Raw genomic sequence first — 23,733 nt, forward strand, 5'->3', positions numbered from 1 at the left:
AAATATGTTATCATCAAATCATTACACAATGGTGCGTTGCTGTGTTCTAAAACTTATTTTGGATACCGTAAGACTTTGCACAAGATTTAAGATATTTTAAAGAAAATCTCATGTAACTTATAAACGTAATGATTTAGAGCACTGTATTTTAAACATATAATAGCTAGATATATAATGTAAATATTTGTGCAAGTTCATTAGTAAACATTCAGTATGACCATAGTTATTGAAATATTAACTTTGGTGCAAAGTATCCCCATGGGTGGGGTTACTTTGCATAACATACAAAAAAGTATGTTCAACATAAGAACATAACGTTTCTGTGCAACGTTTTCCCTTCAGTATTTATGCATTTTACTTTCTACACTAAACTGCATAAACTCTACAAATATTGATATTATGATCGGATGCGGATCGAGGAGAAGGCCTCTAGATATAGAGGTTAGCTGCGAATATACTGAATAAGCAATCGCGGACAGACGACTAGGAGTGGTCCTCCAGCTTGGGGGTTTGGGTAAGGCTAACAACCTCATCCTGTAAAAAAAACCCACTTGTTTAGAAATATTCACAAAAGCTTCGGACAAGGACTGATAACTTGGCATGACCTCAGCAAAAGAAAATGGACATAAGATTTGGAACATGGAATATTACAAGTCTTTATAGGGCAGACGCGTTAAAATCCGTAACGAGTGAGTTAGAGAAATACAGGATGGACCTAGTAGGAGTTCAGGAAGTTAGGTGGGAAGGAAATGGATCTGTGAATTCCGGAAATTTTACGTTCTTTTACGGGAAAGGAAATAAAAATAACCAGTTAGGAACAGGGTTTTTCGTTCATAAACGAATATTACCAGCAATAAAAAGGGTTGAATTTGTTAGTGACAGACTTTCTTTCATTACTCTTAAGGGGCGGTGGTGTGATATTATTGTTTTAAATGTACATGCCCCAACTGAAGATAAGGATGACGATATAAAAGACAGTTTTTACGAAGAAGTGGAACGCATATTTGACCAACTCCCGCGATATCATATGAAAATTCTATTAGGGGATTTCAATGCGAAGGTAGGACGAGAAGATATTTTCAAACCGTTTATAGGGAACGAAAGTCTGCATAAGGAAAGTAATGACAACGGTGTTAGACTCGTGAACTTTGCAACATCAAAAAACCTAATCGTGAAGAGTACAATATTCCCATATCGCGACGTTCATAAAATACACTTGGACATCACCAGACGGAAAAACACATAATCAAATTGATCACGTTTTAGTAGATAGAAGAAGGCAATCTAACGTAATTGATGTCCGGTCGTTTAGAGGGGCTGATTGTGACACTGATCACTACCTGGTAGCAGCGATAAAACGAGAGAGATTATCGTTGAATAAAGGTAATATTCATTGTCCGAAAACGGAGAGATTCAATTTAAAGAAATTAGAAGAGAGCCAGGTAAGAGAGGGATACCAGATTGAAGTTTCGAATAGATTCTCGGCTTTAGAAGATTCGGAGTGCACTAGTGTTGAGGATACCTGAATTGAAATTAGAGATAGCATTAAAATTTCAGTAAAAGAAAAATTGGGACACGCGGAAATACGTAGGAACAAACCATTGTTCGACCAGGAATGCATTAAACTAGCAGAGAAGAGAAAACAGGCAAAATTACGCTGGCTACAAAATCCGAATGAAATAACTACACAAAATTTCGCAGATATCAGGCGGGAAACTTCCAAAACTTGTAGAACAAAGAAAAGGGTTTTGTAGAAAGCTAAAATTAAGGAACTTGAAGATAATAGTAAAAATAAAAACATCCGGGGCATGTATAAGGGGATCAGCGAATTTAAGAAAGGCTATCAGCCTCGTGCTTATATACTAAAGAAATCTGACGGTACAGTTCTCACTGATACGGATTGCATCTTAAATAGATGGAAAGGTTTCTTTGACGATTTGCTTAGCACGCAACCAAAAACTAGTGTGAGTGGAGAGAAGGAGATACACACCGCAGAACCGTATATTCCAGAACCCAACCGAATAGAAGTAGAAACCTATAAAGAAATTAAAGGAACACAAATCTCCGGGTATAGATGAAATTCCGGCTCAGTTGATTTTAACTTAGGCGAAAAATTGTGGAACAAGATACACAAACTCATTCTCCTTATCTAGAGCAAGGAAGAATTGCCACAAGAGTGGAAAGAATCAATCATTGTTCCAATTCACAAGAAAGGCGACAAAACTGACTGTAATAAATTATCGAGGCATTTCTATTCTGTCAACATCCTATAAAATCCTTTCAAATATTATATTAGCAAGATTGACCCCATACGCAGATGAAATTACTGGAGATTATCAGTGCGGATTTAGACGAAATCGATCAAATATTTATCATTCGCCAAATACTCGAAAAAATGGGAATACAATTCCCCGATACATCAACTATTTCAACTATTTATTGATTTTAGAAAGGCGTACGACTCGGTTAGGAGAGAAACATTATACAACGTTCTTACAGAACTTGGAATACCGAGAAAGCTAATTAGATTAATTAAGATGTTTAAATGAATCCCAAAGTAAAGTCCGGGTAGGAAAATTTTTGTACACGAACTTTCACGTCGAAAATGGCCTGAAACAAGGAGATGCGTTGTCGCCATTATTATTTAACTTTGTTCTGGAATACGCTATAAGGAAAATCAAAGATAGCAACTAGGGCCTAGAGTTAAACGGTATTCACCAGGTTATGGCATATGCTGATGATGTAAATTTAATAGGCAATGATAGGAGAACAATAGAAAGAAATGTAGAGGTCTTATTAAACGCTTGCAGGGACAAGGGTTTAGAAGTAAATGCAGAGAAAACTAAATACATGGAAGTGCGTCGGGACCGGAATACAGCAAATTATGGATGCGTTAAAATATTAAATAATACTTTTGATAAAGTGGATAGTTTCAAATATCTAGGATCAATATTAACATACGAAAACCATATTCACGAAGAAATTAAATGTCGACTAAAAAGCAGGGAATTCGTGTTACTATTCGGTTCAAAATCTCTTGTCGTCGCGAATCCTGTCGAGGAATTTGAAGCTTAAAATATACAAAACGATAATCATGCCTGTTGTTCTGTATCGTTGCGAAACATGGTCGCTTACTCTGAGGGAAGAACATAGACTGAAAGTATTTGAGAACAAGATCCTGAGATGAATATTCGGACCCAAGAGGAACGGGAATGGGGAATGGCGAAAACTTCATAACGGGGAACTGCATAATTTATACGGTTTACCCAACATTGTTAGGGTCATCAAGTCTAGGAGGCTTAGGTGGGCGGGTCATGTAGCTAGAATGGAAGAAAGTAGAAACGCTTTCAAAGTCTTGACTGGAAGACCAATCGGAAAACGACCATTAGGAAGACCTAGGCGCAGATCGAAGGACAATATTAAGATGGATCTCGCAGAGATAGGAGTACAAAGTGGAAACTGGATGCAGTTAGCTAAGGATAGAAGTCAGTGGAGAGCTTTTGTGAACGCGGCATTGAATCTCCGGTTTCCATAGGCTATAGAGTTTATTATTATTATTATTATTATTATTATTATTATTATTATTATTATTATTATTATTATTATTATTATTATTATTATTATTATTATACTTTCTAGCCTATTATATCAGGTTATCTAACATAAATAAAATAGAGTTTGTCTGTGTGTCTGTGCGGGCTGAGGACCAGACGAGTGGACCGAGAGTTACGAAATTTGGGTCGTGGATAACTTGGTCCAGGCCTCAGACCAAGAAGAAGCTGTTTATTATTATTATTATTATTTTTAATTTCGAACCAAGGGGTCTCAGGGGGGTGTTTACCGAGACATGTAAAAGTAATAGAAAATGACCGATATTAGTGTCGAATTCATAGTTTTCGCGGTCGCTGAGATCAATGGTGAAACTCCGATTGCATTAACTTCCCAAATTCACCCCATTTGGCTGCGGTCCGGGGGTCGCCTGGGAGGATACCGAGACATGTAAAAATAATCGAAAATGACCAATATTAGTGTCAAATCGATTGTTTTAGCGGTCGCTGAGATGAATGGTGATACACCCACAAGCGTTGACTTCTAAATACAGCCCCCATGCGAAGAATGTGTTTTCAGCTAGTATATTAACATTTTGCAAGTGCTATATTCTTGCTTGTAACGTATTCGCAGCACTCAAAAACAAAGCTATTTATTATTATTATTATTATTATTATTATTATTATTATTATTATTATTATTATTATTATTATTATTATTATTATTTTATTATGAATTGTTTCATACCAATATTACTCCCGAAGATGCGAGAGTTAGCATTATTGGTCGAGAGTCAATTTTCCTACTAATTAAACAGGTACCGAATACACTTTAAGAGGCCTAATCACTGCGAAATTAAAATACCGCTAATTTTACAGTAATTATGTGATATCTTCAAATAGATAAAAAGATAATCGAAATGTGGAACAAGAGCGTTCTAGACGATATTATTTCGGATGAGGTACCGTTATCACGAGTCACCTAGTAGCTTTCCGTTTGCAGTCATTTAGAAACGCGAAAATAAATGCCGATTTTCAAATTGGCTGGAAATTGAAAGGAGATAAGTGAGTCGTAATGACGGAATCTCATGTAAAATAATATTGTCTAGCAAGCTCTTGTTCTACTTTTCGCTTATCTTTTATCTATTTAAAGATATCATATAATTGGTGTAAAATTAGCGGTATTTTAATTTCGCCGTTATGAGGCCTCTTAAGGTCCACATCTCATACAATCTTGACTCAGAAATTAGACAGTAAATTCAAACTAAAAGACGGCCTTTCTGTTTCCTAAAGAAGGATGGACCAATTTAATAATAATAATAATAATAAAAGCTCGACAAATCACACAAGAAAAAAGAAAGAAGCGGTATGTGCTGGTTGGGCATGTACCCTGAAGTGATCCCAGGAGCCGCACCTACTAACTTCCCCTGTTTGCATGACAAATGAAAACCCTCGCGACATAAAAACAACGTATCTAAGTAGTCACAATTCCCATAACAAATGACTCATAAGCTAAGCTACATGAGAAACTAACAATTAGTTTAATTGCAATTTCCTGCTCTTTAAAAAAAAAATACCACTAATGCGCGCGCGCAACCTTCATTTGGCCAACTAGCTCTATCGATCGACTTTTGAATCTCTCCACGTGAGTCATAAGTCACATGTTTCCGAAAACTTCCCACACGAATCCTCATTTATTTCTTCTTTCTTTCTTTCTTTGTTTAATGCATGAATATTATTCTATCAATACTTCTTTCATATTCAATGGGATCTCCCATGACGCAGGTTTTTGTTCCCTATGTAAATATGTCCATAGCAAATCAATACCAATCCCACCTGACTTCACCACTCAAATATTAGGAATAGAGTTTTTTCTCCTTGTTTGTGAGAAAACACCGCTATGTGCGTTTGTGTTCTCCTTCGTAGAAAGGCCGTATATCTAACAGACATTATCTGAGAATAATATATGACTATTGATTGTGTTGGACCTCAAGGTTACTAGGTCTTTTTCTCTTTCTTTCTTTTTTTTAATAAATTTAATAAAAGAACTGTTCATATTCGTTTCGTTTAAGAAAGATTGTAAAAGTCACTACTTTGCTTCCTTATAGAGCATTGTACCTGAAAGTCTCGTTAAAAGTTTTGAAAGGTGTACAGGAGGGATGCACCCACGGGGTTGTCCACCAGATCCGGACCCACCCACTTCTCAATAAAACAAGTGATACTATTCATCCGGTCTGCAACGATTCGCTAGAACCAGTTATCAAAATATTTCGAGTTCGCAGAACCGTTTGTTATACCTAAACATAAAAGTACATTTTACCCAGTTATACCCAGGAACAGCAAATTTTAGTTGAACTATCTTTGTTTATAGAAATTCTTACTACAGCTACATGGTTAAACATATGATCTAGGTTAAACAGGTTATTTCTTAATCTCAAAGGCTCAGATATCAAGAATGAGAACTGGGATCACATGAGTATAGTGGTGAGGGTTATTTATATTTGAAACGCATACCATTATCGACAATATTGTTAGTCCATTGCTGGATTAAGGTCTTTCCAATACTTTCTGACAAGCATCTCTCAAGATATTAACAGTGTTACCTAATTCCGTCAGACCACCTTTTATTAGGATGCTCTGTAGATCTATACTTGTCACTTGTGGTATTAAGTAAAAAATATGCTTTTGTCTACCTTGTATGGTTTGTTTTCGAAGAGAGATATCTTCCATCTACTCTGTCTGTCTCTCTCTCTCTCTCTCTCTCGGGGCCGCGGTGGCTCAGTGGTAGAGCATTCACCTCTGGTACATGAGGTCCCGGGTTCAAACCTGCCCCCGCCAAGTGAACTTGTGGTGGACAAACACCGTGTGCATGGGTTTCCTCGAGGTTCTCCCACTTTCTTCATTCCACCATTTCATTCATTTGTCATCATCACCGTCTCCTTTAGCCTAGCCGGTATAACCGTGGGACATAAAACTCAAAATTTTTATTTCATTTCTCTCTCTCTCTCTCTTTATATATATATAAAGAGAGAGAGAACCGGTTGTTAAATAATTACAATAACACTACTGAATATACATGGAAGTATTTTACAATTACTTATCGTCTTGTCGGGCGCGGAATAATATCCGTTCGATACTACATAGACGTAGTAGCTTGAAGTATTGGAACCCTCCGAATAAAAATTTCTGGGTATCTACAGTTATGTTCAATAAATTTAAACAGTCCAGCTGTCGAATTGAGAACAAATTACTAGTAGCGGGAGCGGCACGTGAAGGAGGTCAAATTTTTAAAAAAAAAAATCATTGTTATCGCTAGAACTTACGAAAAGAATGCTTCAGAAGCTTCAGAAAGCTGTTTACAAAAGAATGAGTACGTTAAATAAGCTTCCGTTCTACAGTTTGTAGGGATAAGAGTTGAGCATTTACCGATGTCAATTCCTTCAAGAACCCCCACTGACCATAGGTGGGAACCTCATGAAGCTACTTCTCAACTTCACTACCCTCGAAGTCAACGGATGAAGTTGAGTTGTGGTTCGGGACCATGAAGGTGAGGACGAATGAAGTTGGTTGATAATGAGGGATACTGAGGAGACTTTGAGGATGAGGACGGGTGAGGTTGAGGGAAAGTTCGTAACTTGAGACTGAAGGTGAGTAAGGTTTGGAGAAAGTGACCACCTATGCCGTCGTCTACAAGTATGATAAATCCATCAGAAAACGGTAATAAAATGAGCAAAACCGAATTAGATGTTTGTGTTAAGTAACTGTTAATTAATTAATTAATTAATTATAATTGAATGGCGACGTCAGCAGCAATACGCATCCATTAGAACACACTTTAATCAATTCCTTTGTAAAGTATCAACTATGAACTAATGGATTGAATTGGACTTAGCGTTTTTTTTTTTTGTTTTTTTTTTTTTTAGCAACGAGACCATATGAGACTTGGATCTAAGCTTGAAGTTGGATCAGAACCATACAGGGTGTTACAAAAATTTGTCACATAGTTTCGTAGTCATAGGGTACCAAAAACGTGATAAAATGAACTTTAAAGATCCATAGTTCCACTACTATAGGAGCGATCGTAGTCGGGTCAAGACATCACTGAGGAACTATCACGTGAACTATCCAAATATCTATCTTTCAGAACCTCCGGTACTTGCACATCATATCTAGAGAGGCTGTTTCTGAGCACTTGATCGTCTCCACCTATCTAAAAGTTGTTGTGCAAGTACTGGAGCAATCTTAAACATGGATATTTGGACAGTTCATATACCAGTTCCTCAGTGATGTCTTGACTCGACTACGATAGGTCCTAGGGTAAGGGGGTACAATTTCGAACAGGTACAATTCTAAACACAGTAAGCTTTTGCACCATTTTTGGAAATACAACAGTTTCCAACACTGAGTGAAGAATATGGCGTTAACAATGACTCCTGTGCTTGTTTCTTTCTGATAGAGTTGTGTGTTTAATTGTTTGTTGAGGCCGTACAGAAATTATTCTTCAAGCAAAGGTGTGTATATCAACCATAGAATATGTCGTACTATAAAATAGCTCATTGTTTGACATCGTATTGTTGCTTTAAATTGCGAAATGTTGGTTGTTAGTTTACTGTAGCATGTTGCACGGTCTATGATAGAAACAAGCATGGTACACCAGATGCCATCTACGAGCAGCATTTGTAACTGTTTAGTCGCAGATAAAGGATAGCGAAAGGTACAATTTCGAACACCAATAAGGGACAATTCTGAACACTAGGTTCAAGGTGCATATCAGCAAGTTGTGCTACCATTCTCAGTGTGCCTTTCGTATTTTGTCATTACAGATGCCACGACGGAAAACTGAAAAGAAGAAGCGTCTTTTGTGGGGTCCTTCTAATATGGCAACAGCAGTGAAGAGTGTCTTATCGGGTGATTTATCGTTAAGAGGAGCATCGGCATTGTATCACATTTCACTAGGCACGCTTCATAACCGTGTAGGCAAGGAAAAGGAAAGGCATATTGGACTTACTCCACCGATAACAGGAAAAATTGGACATCCCTCAGTACTATCAGAAGGAACAGAGAAGGCTTTGGTGAATAGGTAAGTGTATTTCGAGAACAGAGGATTAGGACGTACACCCTTGCAAGTAAAACGTGCTGCTTTTGATGTGGATGTGGCCTGTGGAGTTCGGCAGCCATGGAATCCAGATGTGAAGATAGCTGGTGATGACTGGTTCAAAGCCTTTATGAAAAGCACCCAAACATAAGTTTGAGGTAACCAGAAGGACTATCGAGAGCTAGAGCTTCAGGTATGAATGAAGAAGAAGTGAGAAACTACTTTAGAATTCTGAAAGGTGTAATGGATGACTTTAGTTTGTTTGATAAACCTCAATGCATATACAACATGGATGAGACAGGGATTCCCTTGGATAACAGACCCATGAAAATAGTAAGTCAAAAAGGAAAGCGTGAGATCGTGTCACTAACCAACGTTTAAAAAGACGTGACAGTCGTTGCTTGTTGCAATGCTTCTGGCTCTTACATTCCACCGATGATCATTTTCAAAGGTGTCAAAATGCGCCCGGAATTCAATGATGGTTTGCCACCTTGCACAATTGTGGAGTTGAGCGAGTCTGGTTATATCAACAAAAGGCTTTTCCTTAGGTGGTTGGAACATTTTTGTACATACAAAACTCCTGGTAAAGTTTTGCTTATACTGGACAATCATCGAAGCCACACCAATTTCAATGCCTTGAAATTCTGCCAGGAGACTGAGTTTGAGCTCGTGGGTTTACCACCTCATAGTACGCACGTTCTTCAACCTTTAGATAGAACTTTATTCAAGTCTCTGAAGACACACTACCACAAAAAAGCAACAAACTGGCAACATCACCATCCCAACGAGGGTCTGTCGAAGCTTAGATTTAATCCTCTCTTTTGCGAGGCTTGGAACGAGGCAGTTTCTGTTGGCTAGGCCATAAAGGGTTTTGCGTGTACTGGAATCATGCTCTTGTCGGACGACATTGTTCCAAAGTCCAAATTTGCTCCTTCCTTCCTGTTCGTATCGTCTTCGGAAGAAAAAAATCACTCTAGGAACAACACTGAAACTAATGACATTTGTGCACCAGGAGCATCGAAAATTGATGGTTCATCTACATCACAAAATCAAGATAGACCCACTACTATCTCACCTACACCAAATACCTCAGGTTCTTCTATGCCACAAGACGAAGACAAACCTACCATTCTCTTACCTACACCAAAACCCTCCGATTCTCCGGAAAATGCTTTGGTTCGTAACATCCTCAAAACTCCTTAAAAGAAACCTACACGTAAAAGAAAACTCCTAACCTCGCTCCATCTTACAAGCAACACTCACATTGTTGAAGTACAGGCTAAGAAATTCTGCATTGTTAACCTGCCTACTCCAAGGAAGAAGTTTCAAGTTGCAAGACAGCCGCAAAGAAGCAGGGCATCAACTCCAACAAATGAGAACATATATGGCTTTTGCCAGTTGAGGTATTACAGTGAAAGGCGACTGGATACGATGCCAGTCTTGCCAAGTGTGGTATCATGAATTGTGTGTAGGTGCACAAGATAAGAAACAATTTACTTGTGAAAAATGTATGTGATCGAAATTGTACCTACCAGTCTTCGAAATTGTACCTGATGTGGTACAAATCTCAACGTTTCTGTGCTAACAAAAAAAAAATATGTTTATGGACATTGAAACATAGCTTTTTTCTTAATATTTCTGTAACGCAACACATAGATTACAAACTTTGTATTTACCAAAAATTGTCCTGTTATTACGTCTAGTTTGTCCAAAAATAATAAAAAAAAAGTTTCTAAAGTGTTCGAAATTGTACTTTCTTACCCTATAGTAGTGGAGCTATAAACGTTTAAAGTTTACTTGTTTCACGTTTTCGGCATCCTATAACTGGGAAACTATCCACTTTTGAGCACAGGTCCATATGAACTTTTTTATTTTGATATTAAGAATCTGTTCCTAAAATTTTGTGACACATTTTTTGTAACACCCTGTATAAGTCCCGCCTCAATTATGAATAAATATGCACTTGGGTATTGCTTCAATATGTCTGCGTTTTATAGTAGTTATTTCAATTTTTTACAGCTGTCATGGTTATAGCATTTTAATTAACCGTATACCATGTTGGTCCAATTCCACTATTGAAATAGAGATAGCTGACAGGTGAATGATCAACGCACATTCTTTTGATATTCGTGGTCCTGTGTTCGTTTCTCTATGGAAGCAATCTCCGCGGATAATTTAACTCAATAAACAATAGCAATAGGAGCTAAAGCCTTAATATACAGTATTAATGACATGCTAAAAATTGATCAATGTTATTACAGAACTTACAAAAATTGAGCGACTACTGGGAAACTTAATGGTATGTCATATTCAAGTAAACTTCCCACGCAATTGAATGCAATTCCTACCATCAAGCCTCTCCTGCCATCTGTAAGTACATTTCAGAAATTACCTACATATTGTTCTATGGATCAATCCCAACTTATTCCATTTAATAACTCAATTTCAAAGGAAGCGGTGCTTATCATTGTGTTTGCCCGAACCGCTCAAATATGAATTAAACGTTTAACTCGACCAGTTCACATTTCTACTTGATAATTAATGTACATCGATATACGAGTATTAATGATCTTATTACACACTTTTCACATTTACATGTTATCAAATACGAGAGACGTTTCCGAAGTTTTCGTAGCTCCATAAAACATTTAATTGTTAAATTGAAGCTTCTGCTAAACTGTATGCACTTCTCCAGCGAAAAATTGAGCTTTTCAAGTCATGTTCAAACAACTCTTGCGAAAACTTTTATCTATTGGATCTACAGCACGTATTATCTTGTCTAAATTCTGAAGTCGCATGCCATGAATAGGATTCTTTGGCTTTGGGAAGATATGATAGTCTCTAGGAACAAGACTGGAGAAGTTATATGAGTTTGGGAGCGAAGGTGTATTTTTCTCCCCCATCCCAAAAGAATAGTGGACGAGACAGAAGTTGGTCATGGAAAAATAATTTGCTTAGAATTTTTTTTTTTTTAAATTTTTAATTTCGGACCTTTATCCGTCCTTAAAATTATCGTTATGGTGTAATTAAAGTTGAATTGTGCCATTTTTAATAAAAAGTTTTGTTGTCCACTCGCAAAAATCTCTTGGTCGCAAACTGCGCCCTAAAATTCACCGGTGGGTACTTGGTTCGGTTCATCATTATTATCATGGGTATTCTGCCATTATTGGCAGGTCTCTTGCCGCAGCGAAAAATTTCCATGCTGGACGGTCTTCCGCTAACCTCTTCGTCATCACGTACAATTTTTCTGTTTTGATATCGTCCATTAATTGGAGCCTCCTTCCCCCTCTCCCTCTTTTTCCTGCCACTATACCCTCTAGCATGTCTCTCATGATACAGTTCCTTAGCCAATGTCCAAAACAGTTCTTCTTCCTCTTTTCAACTATATCTAAAATTATTCTTTTCTGCCCTACTATTTCTAACACCCTCTCATTCGTTTTCTGTTCGACCCAGCTAATTGTCTCCATTCTTCCCCACACCCACATTTCGAAGCTTCCAGTCTTTTTTCATCTTTTTTGTGTAATGTCCATGTTTCTGACCAAGCAGTATGTAATATAATCTTGTGATGGCTTAGTGCTAGAGCGTTCACCTGTCATATAATGGGTGTCTGGTTCGATCCCAGAACACTTGCATTTATGATTAACAACATCATGACTGTGGTGTTCTCCCATCTCGAGATTCTCTCATTTCATCGCACATCCTCATTCCACCAAATGTTTCATAATCGTTCACTTCAATTAATCATCCGTCTCCATTTGTCTATAGGGCATAATTTTGGGTCGAAAAACTAGAAATTTCATCTCATTTTCATTTTGCAGCATCACTTTCCATACTAGACCAGACAACAAAATAAAAATAACATTTTACATTAATTATGAATAACGGAAAACTATTTGAATGCCGGACTGCGAACTTTTCTTGCGCTCAACCCATTGCTAAATGTTGCGTTAATGCTGTGGAAGTACCTTCGACAGTTGTCCTTTTCTATACACTAAGTTGCAAATACCCCTAGAGAATCGGAAAAGTTCATAAGATTAATTTTAGAAAAATGTAACTCAGGTCCTTTCTGCAACCATTCATTTATTCGAATAGTTTTAACAGCACTAATCGAGCAGAGATATAAACAGGAATGACCTTCCCGCTGAGGAGAATCCGTTACCTGCACAGCGATATGTTGTACGGAAGCTATATGTTTACTACAGAAATTTGTACGCAGCATAGGTTATCCATATGCTAAATACGTACTGCCTTGGTCTCACTTAGATGTTACGTCATACCGCTGCAGGATGTGTGACATCTAATAGACTTCCGTATATTACAAACGCATACATACAGGGCCGGATTTAGCATTCTGGCGCCCCTAGGCTCAATAATTTTTTCCGCCCCCTAGTCTGGTTAAAGTTACTTTCCTAAAAACCTTTATTAAAAAATTACAGCCAGTTCTCCCGTGTTTGAGATCAATGTTGTAACGAAGTTGATGCATAATGTTGAAAAATAGTTTAACTTTACCAATTATTATTTGTTCCAATGAACTTCAAAATCAAAATGCTTTATTAGCCTGATTTTTTTAATCAATTCAAAAAATATGTTAAGTTATGGATATTTATTTTTATTTCTATATATTTTATTTTTTTTCTCTCGGCCGTGCGCCCCCTGGGAAATCCGGCCTATTGGGCCTATTGGGCGCTGCATCCTACCGGGCCTATTGGGAAATCCGGCCCTGCATACGTATGTTACAGACATCAGCTATATGTTATATACGTTCATCCAGTGGCGGCGATTGGACGTTAAAAGTGGGGGAGCAAGACTTGACGGAAGGTTGTATAACTAATAGCATACTATCTTTTTCAGTTAAAATATCGTATATCGTATTTCGTATTTTATTAAGTAAATTGACAAGAGCAACGCAAGTAGATACTAGCCCTTTGTACTCTTAAGCAACTAAAGTGTAAGAAGAGATTTGATTCCTTGCTCATGAACATCTTAAAATTCAAAGCGGCTGATTAATATATTGAATCCTTGTAAGAAATGAAAGCATGCTGGAACTGTTGTGTTCCAATACGTTAATTTTTGGGTTATTTTCCGTGGCAATTAAAACGCAATTTCTGCAGCTTTCTTAACTCCACGGGAGGACAACCATCACGTACTCACGCAACGGCGAATGTTATATGGCACCATTTTATTTCTATGAACCAGTAATACATACAAAAAGCTTACATTTCCAAATGAAACTATATACATTAATTGGTTACTTTAAAAAGTGGGGGCAACTCCCCCCCCCCTTTGCCCTCCCTAATCACCGCCAAAGCGTTCATCTGTATGTGAGATCCTGGCCGCCTATATCAAGGATCTTATAAAATAGAGGATCTGCCCTTACAACAAAATCTTGAAGCCATACGTCACAGTTTTGCCACCCCTACTCTGCCCACTCCGCCCAATAAGATCGCAAGGTTTTGAGCCAACAATCATGGCGGAAACGAAAGTAGCCAATCAGGCGATGGCGAAAACGAGAGTAGCCAATCAGACTTACCGATGCTCGGTTGTTTCTTGCCTTCATTAATTTAATAGGATGAAGATACATATAGGCAGATCCTCTATTTATAACATCCTTGGCTTATATACAGTTCTTGCTTTCGTACAGAACAGAAGTATTTATATACGGACCCTTAGAAGGAAAGTATTATTATTACTATATGAAAGTATTAGTATTATTATTTTCAGTTATACGTTTACTGCAGGATGTTACATACAGTTGTACATTACGTCTAAAAACTACAAGATTTACGCATGCAACTTACGTTTTTACGTATGCTACATACGTTTATTTTTATTTTTATTTTTATTTTTATTTTATTTTATTTTATTTTTTTTTTTTTTTTTTTTTTTTGAGTGCGTGTTTTGAAGTTCTGCAGTTTATTCAGAAGAGACTTGCTGGGTTCAATTCAGCCATTTTCTGCATTGAACCAGGCAGTACACTAAAGAATGCGAAATGCAGAGAGAGTGGCATGACCAAGTCAAACCAATGTACTTGCAGGAAATACAGTAGAACTTTAATGGACTGTTAGTATAGTATAGAAGTATTTGTACAGTTATTGTTATGTTATATGTGCCTTAGAACATCAGTTATTGTGTTTTTTTTTTTTTTTTTTTTTTTTGTACTTTTCACTTGATGTAGCTCTTCCGAAAAAAAAAATGCTGTACTTCATTTAACTTGGATATGATATGTAGTTGGAATTTCTCGTTAGACTAAGTAAATTTTATTTCAACATGTTTCATAACAAAAATAAAAACCGATCGAAGCAAATATTTATTATTGAGTCAATCCATGCTAAGTGATCGAGAAAAAAAATGCCGCTCGACCTTTTCAAAAAATCTAATTTTTTTCAGGAATATTTATCCTATATCAGGGTACTAATTTTTTACAACATCCAATTAATTATTATTTTTTATTATTATTTTTTTTGCAAGATCTCATGGCGACGCAGCGGCTGCCGCCATTTTGCGTGTTTTTTTTTTTTTTCAATTTTAGGCGTTTGCATTGTTTTAAATATCTCAGCATGTATTTGTCCTATCAAATTGAAAATTAATGGACATCTCCAACTTCTGCAGAACTAAAACTTTGATCTCTTACCATTTTTGCCTAAAACCACTTGAAGGGGGCGAAATCACAGCTTAATATGGAAATTCGAATCACATGATCCGAATCAAACTCGAGTCTCTTGCGCCTAAGACGTGTGCTACTCTAACCATACAGCCATGAGGGTAGGGTGACCAGACATACTCTTTTTAAGAGCATTATACTCTTTTCGATGTTCATATACTCTATACTCTTTTTTCTTCCCCAAAATATCGAATTATACTCTTTTATGACATTTTCAATTTCATTTAACGTTTAATGCATTTTCCCATTGAAAATCGCATTTTTTTCCTGTAAAAACTTGGACGTTGACAGCATTGTTTAGTACTACGTAGTAGCAGAACCGATGCTCTGTGCTGCGTTTCTCGTCCTCGTTGCATTGTAGGGTTGCCAGATTTTCTTTTTGCAAAAGAAAAAAAAATGATAATATAACTAAACTGTTTTTATTAGTTAGTACTAAAACTATAGTAAAGACGGCAAAATTAAAGTGATCGATTTATCCAAACTTTCAACGTTTTAATTATTAAATTGTTAATTAAATTGATTTGAGTACCTGGAATGATTTAGATTTTCGGAATTTATATCTGTTATTCCTACAGTTCATGGCAGTTTTGATTTCCCTTTAAAGTGAGTCAGTTCTTGGTAGTGGGAATCAGCAGTGATTATTATTCTAATTAACGTGCGTACGTACACTCAATCAGTTATATTATTCGAGGATTGGAAGGATTTATTTTATTAACAATGTCGTGAGGAAAATATCAGCATAATCAAGCGTTTGAAATAAGCTATCCTTGCATTAAAAGGGCTCGCAGTAACGATGTTTACAAAGCATGGTGCACGGTATGTAAGAAGGAGTTCTCTATAAAAAAAAAAATAAAATAAAATAAAAAAAAATAAAGGTAAATATGATATACAACAACGTATAAAATCTAAATCCCACACTGAATGCTCATCAACTTCCGAAGCAGGTAAGTTGGATCGGTTTTTTCACCACAGAATCTTCAGAAGAGCTAGATTTAATTCGACTAGAACTTGTGTGATCATATCATAATGTTAAACATAACCACTCTTTTAGAAGCATGGACTGCACTAGCAAACTTTTGAAATCAACAGTGAATAAAAAATTTGCATGTGCGAGAACGAAAACGGAGGCTTTGTTAACAAATGTGGTGGGAGTGTGGTCAGAAAATATTTTAAGTAATAGTGTTAAAAAGGTTCCTTTCGTTGTTGTTGCTGTTGCTTGTGATGCTTCTAATCGTAAAGCAACCAAACTCATGCCTGTTTTAGTGTGGTACTGTGAAGTAGATACTGATTTTAATGGAAAAACATGTATTCTAAAAATTCATAGCATGTCAAATGAAACCTCGTAAACTGTGTCGAACGTATTAATGGGTACATTACGTCAGTTTTGTTTGGAAAATAAGGTCATCGGTTTTGTAGCTGATAATGCACCAGTAAATTTTGGAAGCATAAAAAATAAAACAACAGGAAACGTGCATAGCGAACTAAAGTGCAGGTTGAAGAAAAATGTTTTGCCTATCGGGCGTGGGGCTCATATCCTTCAGAATGGAATTTCTGTGGCGTGTTCGAGAGTAATACCGATCGATGTTGAGAATTTGTTTTTTTAAAATATACAATCATTTCAGTATTTTTACTGTAAGGACAGAAAATTTGAAAAACTTTTGTGAGTTCATTGGCTGTCATTATGAGGGTCTTTTGTATCACTCAAAGACGAGATTCTTGTCTCTGCTTCCGTGTGTAGAAAAAATTATACGTCAGTATGAACCACTTAAGGGGTACTTTTTGAGTGAAATATTTACTACTTGACACATCAGTTACCTATGAAGAATTTCAGGAGTCGTTTGCATATTTCTATGAGCAGGTAAAACATGTAGACAGTTCGTTGGAATTCAGTGATAATGATAATTTTGACACTTACTGGGCAATACCCAGATGTGTTAATGAACACCTTGAACAATGGGGAGAGAAAAGAGAGACAATGATGGGCATATGGAAAATAGTGTACAAAGATTTAGTGCGGGCTGGGTCAAATTTAAAAGTGATTGTGTCACTCGTGCAATTCTTGTTTACTTTACCGGGCACTAATGTTGATTGTGAGAGGCTCTTCAGTGCTACTAACACTTACTGGAGCGAGGAAAAAAGTCAACTCACAGTGTCGACACTGGAACAAGTGATGAAAGTGAAGTTCAATGTAAGCATGACCTGTGAAGAATTCAGACTGGCAATAAAGGATGACATTAACTTACTCAAGAAAGCAAGATCGTCGCAGAAGTATGAATGATGCTGAAGTATTTAACTCATTTGCATGCGCTTTGGATAAAATACTGTAATTCATCTTGTCTTTATCTTACTGTCATTTTTTTATATACTCTTTTGGATTTAAAAAAATCTGGTCACCCTACATGAGGGATTTCATGTATCTAGTATAATTATTATAGTTTGTAATGTTTATTTTTAAACATTTACTGTAGTTTTTATTGTTTATCTAATTGTTATGGTGGGGTATGTTTAGTACAAGGGGTCCAGAAGCACGTAAAAAACACAAAATTTACAGGAGAAATGAGTGATGCAAGTACTTAGACGTAACATATCATAACCAAATCTAACCTAACCTAACATAAACTAACGTAAGCTAACCTGAACTAACCTAAACTAACGTAATATTAGTAGAAATAAGCGAAATTCTATGATTTTTTCGAAAATTATGCGGGACTCCTACACTAATATAACATAAACTAAACTAACCTAACTTAATTAAACTAACCAACCCTACCCTAAACTAACCGAATGTGAACAGAAATCACCAAAATTCTGACATTTTTTAGAGAAAAGAGCTGGACCCCTTCTGCTAAACATAGGCCGTTATGGTAGTTTGTAATGTTTATTTAATCCAATAACACTAGATTTTAGAGTTTATCTAGTGAGATTGTGGTTTTTAATGTGTATCTAGTAGGATTACAATAGCTTTTAATGTTTGTCTAATGTAGGGTGACCAACCGTCCCGTAAAAACGGAATTGTCCCGTTTTTTTACTACCATTCCCAGTGTCCCAAAAAAATTTCCCGGGACGCCAAAATGTCCCGTATTTACGTACATTAAATACAAGAAAGCTTTCCAATCTAAAATTTCTTAATTTATATTATTATTTTCTAATCACATAGCTTAGAAAATACTAATATTATTATTTTCTAAGTTATGTGATTATATTCGAATATGTCTAATTACTGAGCAACGTCATTACGACGTTTGCAATATTGGATGTGGTGGCTGCACTGTTTTCCCTCCTAGGCCTCCCCCTTCAAGACTTCCTCTCCGCAAACGATAGTGCAAGGGGCTGAAGGTCTTATGAAAAACAAACTGTTTCGGGCGGTGGAAGACTGAGGCGCTGTCACCAGTACAGTACAATGTTTCCGTGATTTGACTAAGATGTAACATACTGTCATATACGAAAGGGGAACAAAAGTATAGAAATATAAAAGTGAAAGTAAAAAGAAAACTAGCTGTAAGTTAAATAATGTTTAAAAGTAAGAAAAATCAAATAAAAGGAGTTGGAATGCGATGCTCAGAGTAGTTTGTTATAAATTCTGCCGGTGACAGATTTTGTTGATTGACAGATATTGATGAATGTTTTATATATATTTTAGTAATGTTTTCAAAATTTCATTTTTTGTTAGTTGCTGATAGTTACTTGTTATCTAATTAATTCCACAACCTTATCAATAGGTTTTAAAATGAAAAAGTGTAAATTTGCCCTTTTTTGTGAGAGATACAGAGAGAGAGAGAGAGAGAGAGAGAGAGAGAGAGGGAGAGAGAGAGAGAGAGAAATAGGGAGAGAGAACGGAGAGGCAAAAATATATATTTAGGGTAGTAACCTATCCAAATGTAAAAAATTGTCCCGTTTTCTCTAGTTGAAGATTTGGTCACCCTAGTCTAATGGGATCATGGTAGTAAGACTATCCATGGCTTTTATTGAGCCAATTATTTTAGTGAGCAAATAGGAGGGAAAAGTACAACAATAACTATATATAGGTTTGTTAAAAGAATTTAAATGATATGTAAGTATGACTGTTAAAGAATTTAAACTTTGTCATAACAATGACTGCTTTTTCATTTATTTTCGATATTGTCTGAAGAAGGATATGTTAGATATCCGAAACCGTTATTATAATTTAAAATAAAGTGTGTTTTAAGCTTTGGTCAGTGTTTCTTTTGTCAAAGGGATCATGGTAGTTTTTGATGTTTATGTAATGCGATTATAAAAGATTTTAGTGTTTTATCTACTGGTAATGTAGTAGTTTTTAATGTTTGTCTCCTGGGGTTATAGTAGTTTTTAATAGTTATCTAGTGGAATTATCCCTAGTATCAAAGCCAATTTGCAAACCACTTGCTGTAAGCTTGAACTGGAAGTTGCCAATCTTGTATCCACCTCGATTGGAAAACGTGCAAGCATGCCGTTAAGCTGGATTCCAGTAACAAAGTTACATGGAGGCAACCTTGCATTCAGTGTTCCATTCAAGCTTAACGCAAGCGTTTTACAAGTCAAATCAAGTCAATAGCCAATAAACGGCCAGTGATGCTATGACGCTCTGCGAAGAATCTCTCTAAAGCATTGCTTGCAAGTACAACAAAAGGCAGACTGTGTGAAAGCATGTGTTCCAAGTGCAAGTGTAGAAAGCCAAAAGCCAAAACCCAATCGCGCACTAACTGGACGAATGCTTATTGCTACTAGTGATAGCAGTTTGTAATGTTTATTTAATCAGATTACAGTAGGTTTTAGTGTTTGTCTAGTGAGTTTTAGGTAGTTTTTAAAGTTCATCTAGTGGGATTATAGTGGTTATCAAGGATTATAGTAGTTTTCAAAGTTTATATAGTGGAATTATAGTAGTTTTGCACCCAAATTTAATTAAGAGATTTTCATCGTATATAGGCAACCTCCCAAGTTATTGATCATTTTTAGATCCATTAGTATGTTTCATACATTTACTTTCTCTCTCTCCTTTTTTTTAATAGCTGTTGCGATGATAGGAGATTTGCATAAATATTTCTCAATATTAACTTACTTCTTATTTCTTTATTTGACTCTTATGCTTGCTTAGCGAATAGAAGTAGTTTTGATATGGCACAGGTTAATTAAGACCGATTCAAAGTATGAAACTCGGAAAGCGTGTGTAGTAACTAAACCATTCAACTTCGCTAGTAGTTTGTTGAAGAAGACATAACGAACTGGAGCAGAACCCTTGCCGCCAAGAGCTGAATGTGCAATGTAAGGTGATATCTTTCGAAGGGAAAATCGATTTCACGGTATGTTGGCAACAGCCATGGAGTTTTCTCCCCCCTTATCTCCTATTCACACCTCGTTAGCCTCAGTGCTCATGAAATTTTTATGTTTTCTTAGCAAATCGCTGACGTCATCAGCCACTCCACAGAAAAGAAGTTGCTTTCTGCCTCATCCATTATCTTTTGTTAAAGCCTTGTAATGGATACGAGGATAAGATACAGCCATTAGTCCAGTGTTTTTAATGAATCTTTCCCTAACAGTTAACAGCTACTTTCGTTATCTTATATATTAGAGATAATGTTAGTGTATTCAGTGTATGGAGATTGCAACGATTTCTAACAATAACGAAGAATTGAATACTCTAAAAAAAGTACATTAGATATGGGATAGCTTGGATAAGATATATATTACACATTCCCATAGTCAAAACTTTTAATCAATAGACCAGAAAAAAATGAAATGAAATCTTTAAGTTTTACGTCCCACAATTATTTCGACTAGACTAAAGCAGACAGTGATGCTGAAAAATGAAGAAAAAACTGGAATGAAGAAAGTGGGAGAACCCCGAGAAAACCCACGAGCACGGTGTTTGTCCACCGCAAAATTCATTTGGCGGGGGCTGGGATCGAACCCGGGACCCCAAGCCCCACAGGTGAACCTCTACCACTGAACCACCGCTCCCTCCCGAATAGACCAGAAAATCCTAAGACAAAAGATGATAAAGCGACTCGAAAATTTTGAGTAGGACAGTGAGCTAGTGACGATGCTATAGTGGGTCACGGCTACACGTAACATAAAAGTATTCTTTTCGGTATAGCTTCCGTCCAAAATTTGCCTGTGCCTCTATTTCAGTCCCCGTCCCGAGGAAATAAAAGTTATTCTCCCCAGCCAAATACTTCGAACTCATTTCCAAACGAACACCGTGTGCGTGGGTTTTCTCGGGGTTCTCCCGTTTCCTCCCACTTTCTTCATTCCACCATTTCATTCATCTCTCATTATCACCGTCTCCTTTAGCCTAACCGGCATAACCGTGGGACGTAAAATTCACAAATTTCATTCATTTCATTTTCATTTCCAAACGCTATTCAGTAAGCACCGAATGTTTTCGGGGCCCATCAAGCCTCAAAATCCCCTCAACCAGGGGTGTAAGTTACGCCAATGATTCTGAGTGGAATTGTGGTTACAAATGAATGAAATTTGATACTAAGTATAAGAGCTTCCATCTCTTTTTGTTGACTTACCTGAAATATTTGAAAACTTAAAAAAAAAAAAAAAAACTGTGTAAGAAACGTAATAAAATAGTGTCATCTTCTTTGCCATTGTAATTGTATTTGTTTTGCTACTACTGGGGCTGCGGTGGCTCAGTTGTACAGCGTTCACCTCTGGTGCATGGAGTCCTTGGTTCCATCCCAGATCGCGCAATGTGAACTTTATGGTGGACAAACACCGTGTGCGTGGGTTTTCTCGAGGCTCTCCCGTTCCCTTCCACTTTCTTCTTTCCACTTTTTTCTTCATTTTTCATCATCACTGTCTGCTTTAGCCTAGCCGAAATAATTGTGGGAGGTAAAACTTAAAGATTTCATTTGTTCTGCTAGTAGGTTTAACAGTGCCCAGCTTCCCTCCCTGAAGTTCGTCTGGCTGGTATGGTGTAATCGAGCGATGTCAGGCGTTCAGTTGAATTCATCGTGAATTCGACATAAAATGAAATATTTCAGTTTAACGTCCTACGATTAGGGATGTGCACGAGACAAGATTTGTGGCTGTCTCGTCTCGAAAATGTGCTGTAAACGTGATGTCTCGACTCGAAAAATGTATATTTTTCTATTGGAAGAGCCGTGTCTCGACTCGAATTTTGTCAGGAAAATCCTGTCTCGTGCGCATCCCTACCTACGATTGTCTCTTTTTAGTTTAAAAGAGGCAGATAATTAAGAAAAATGAATGATTACAGAATTAGTGCAATGAGAATGTGGGAGGAAGCGGAAGTAATACGAGAAAACTCATGGACACGATGTTATCCACTACAAACTTGCTTGTTCGGGGATCGATCCAGGAACCCAGCACACCAGAAGTATGCGCTCTGCCACTGAGTCACCGTGACCCCCATTATGACTTCGAGTCTCTCTGTCATTTTTTTTACTGTCCTTGATACGTACTTTGTTCAGTTTCTGTTTTGCAATGTTTTGAGTCCATATACAACACCAAGGTTATGAGGGACGAGTCATATTATTATTGTGGTGGTCCCCGAACTTGAAACTGCTGCAATTGACGGGAGCACAGATCATTAACTAAGATCAATCCTCACAGTAAACACTGCTCCCTACTACACTATCTAGAGAGCTGGATTACAAAAACCACGCTAAAGACCCCGGCATGTATGTTGAGTCCAGTTGTCTTTAGTTTCCCTTTCAGCAGCAAGTCTATCTGAGACATGGGCCTACTGATTAACATACAGAGACTGGAAATTATGGAAGTAAGAGAAAAACTATTTAGAGAGCCTCGAAATGTGATGTCGGAGGAAGATGAAGAAGATAAAATAGACAGAGAGAGTAACAAACGATGTTTTAAAACAGATAGGAGAGAAGAGGACGCTTCCAGCTCCCGTCCTTGTTAGAAAGGCCAATTAGATTGGACACATCTTGCGAATAAGTTGTCTTCTTCATACCGCCATAGAAGGAAAAATGGAAGGAAAGCGAGGAATAGGAAGAAGAAGAACACAACTGATCGATGATTTAAAAAAAAAATAGAAGAAAATATTGAGAGTTCGAAGAGGAAATTGAAGATCGAGAAACGTGAAAGAAACATTCCCAGGCCCAAATCTAAAATTTAAAAAAAAAAAGAAATCCTCATTAGTTTCAGTACCTGTCGAAAGACAATAATAATAATAATAATAATAATAATAATAATAATAATAATAATAATAATAATAATAATAATAATAATAATAATAATAATAACTGCAGTGTATGTCAAACTATTTCCCACTTTCGAAATCGTATTAGCGTCGTAGAAAATTTTACTAATTTTTAGTTATTATTTTAAAAGATTACAAGGTCATTTCAAGGCAAAAAGCTCCATCACATATACTGTATGTATAAAGATATCCACAGCATGTATGTATAAAGGTATCGTATTATTCACAAACGTGTGCAAATAGT

At 36.7% G+C, this 23,733-nt stretch overlaps 1 protein-coding gene across 1 annotated transcript; it reads left to right on the forward strand.

The window, feature by feature from the left end:
- Positions 1–9,102: 9,102 nt before the first annotated feature.
- LOC145684572 (uncharacterized) lies at positions 9,103–9,501 on the forward strand. Its single transcript, XM_081756965.1, has one exon. It carries the CDS (start codon positions 9,103–9,105, stop codon positions 9,499–9,501), a length of 399 nt encoding a protein of 132 aa, XP_081613091.1.
- Positions 9,502–23,733: the final 14,232 nt, after the last annotated feature.

Source organism: Thermobia domestica, chromosome 5, assembly GCF_964235325.1.
Source record: "Thermobia domestica chromosome 5, izTheDome1.hap1.1, whole genome shotgun sequence".
NCBI lineage: Eukaryota > Metazoa > Arthropoda > Insecta > Zygentoma > Lepismatidae > Thermobia > Thermobia domestica.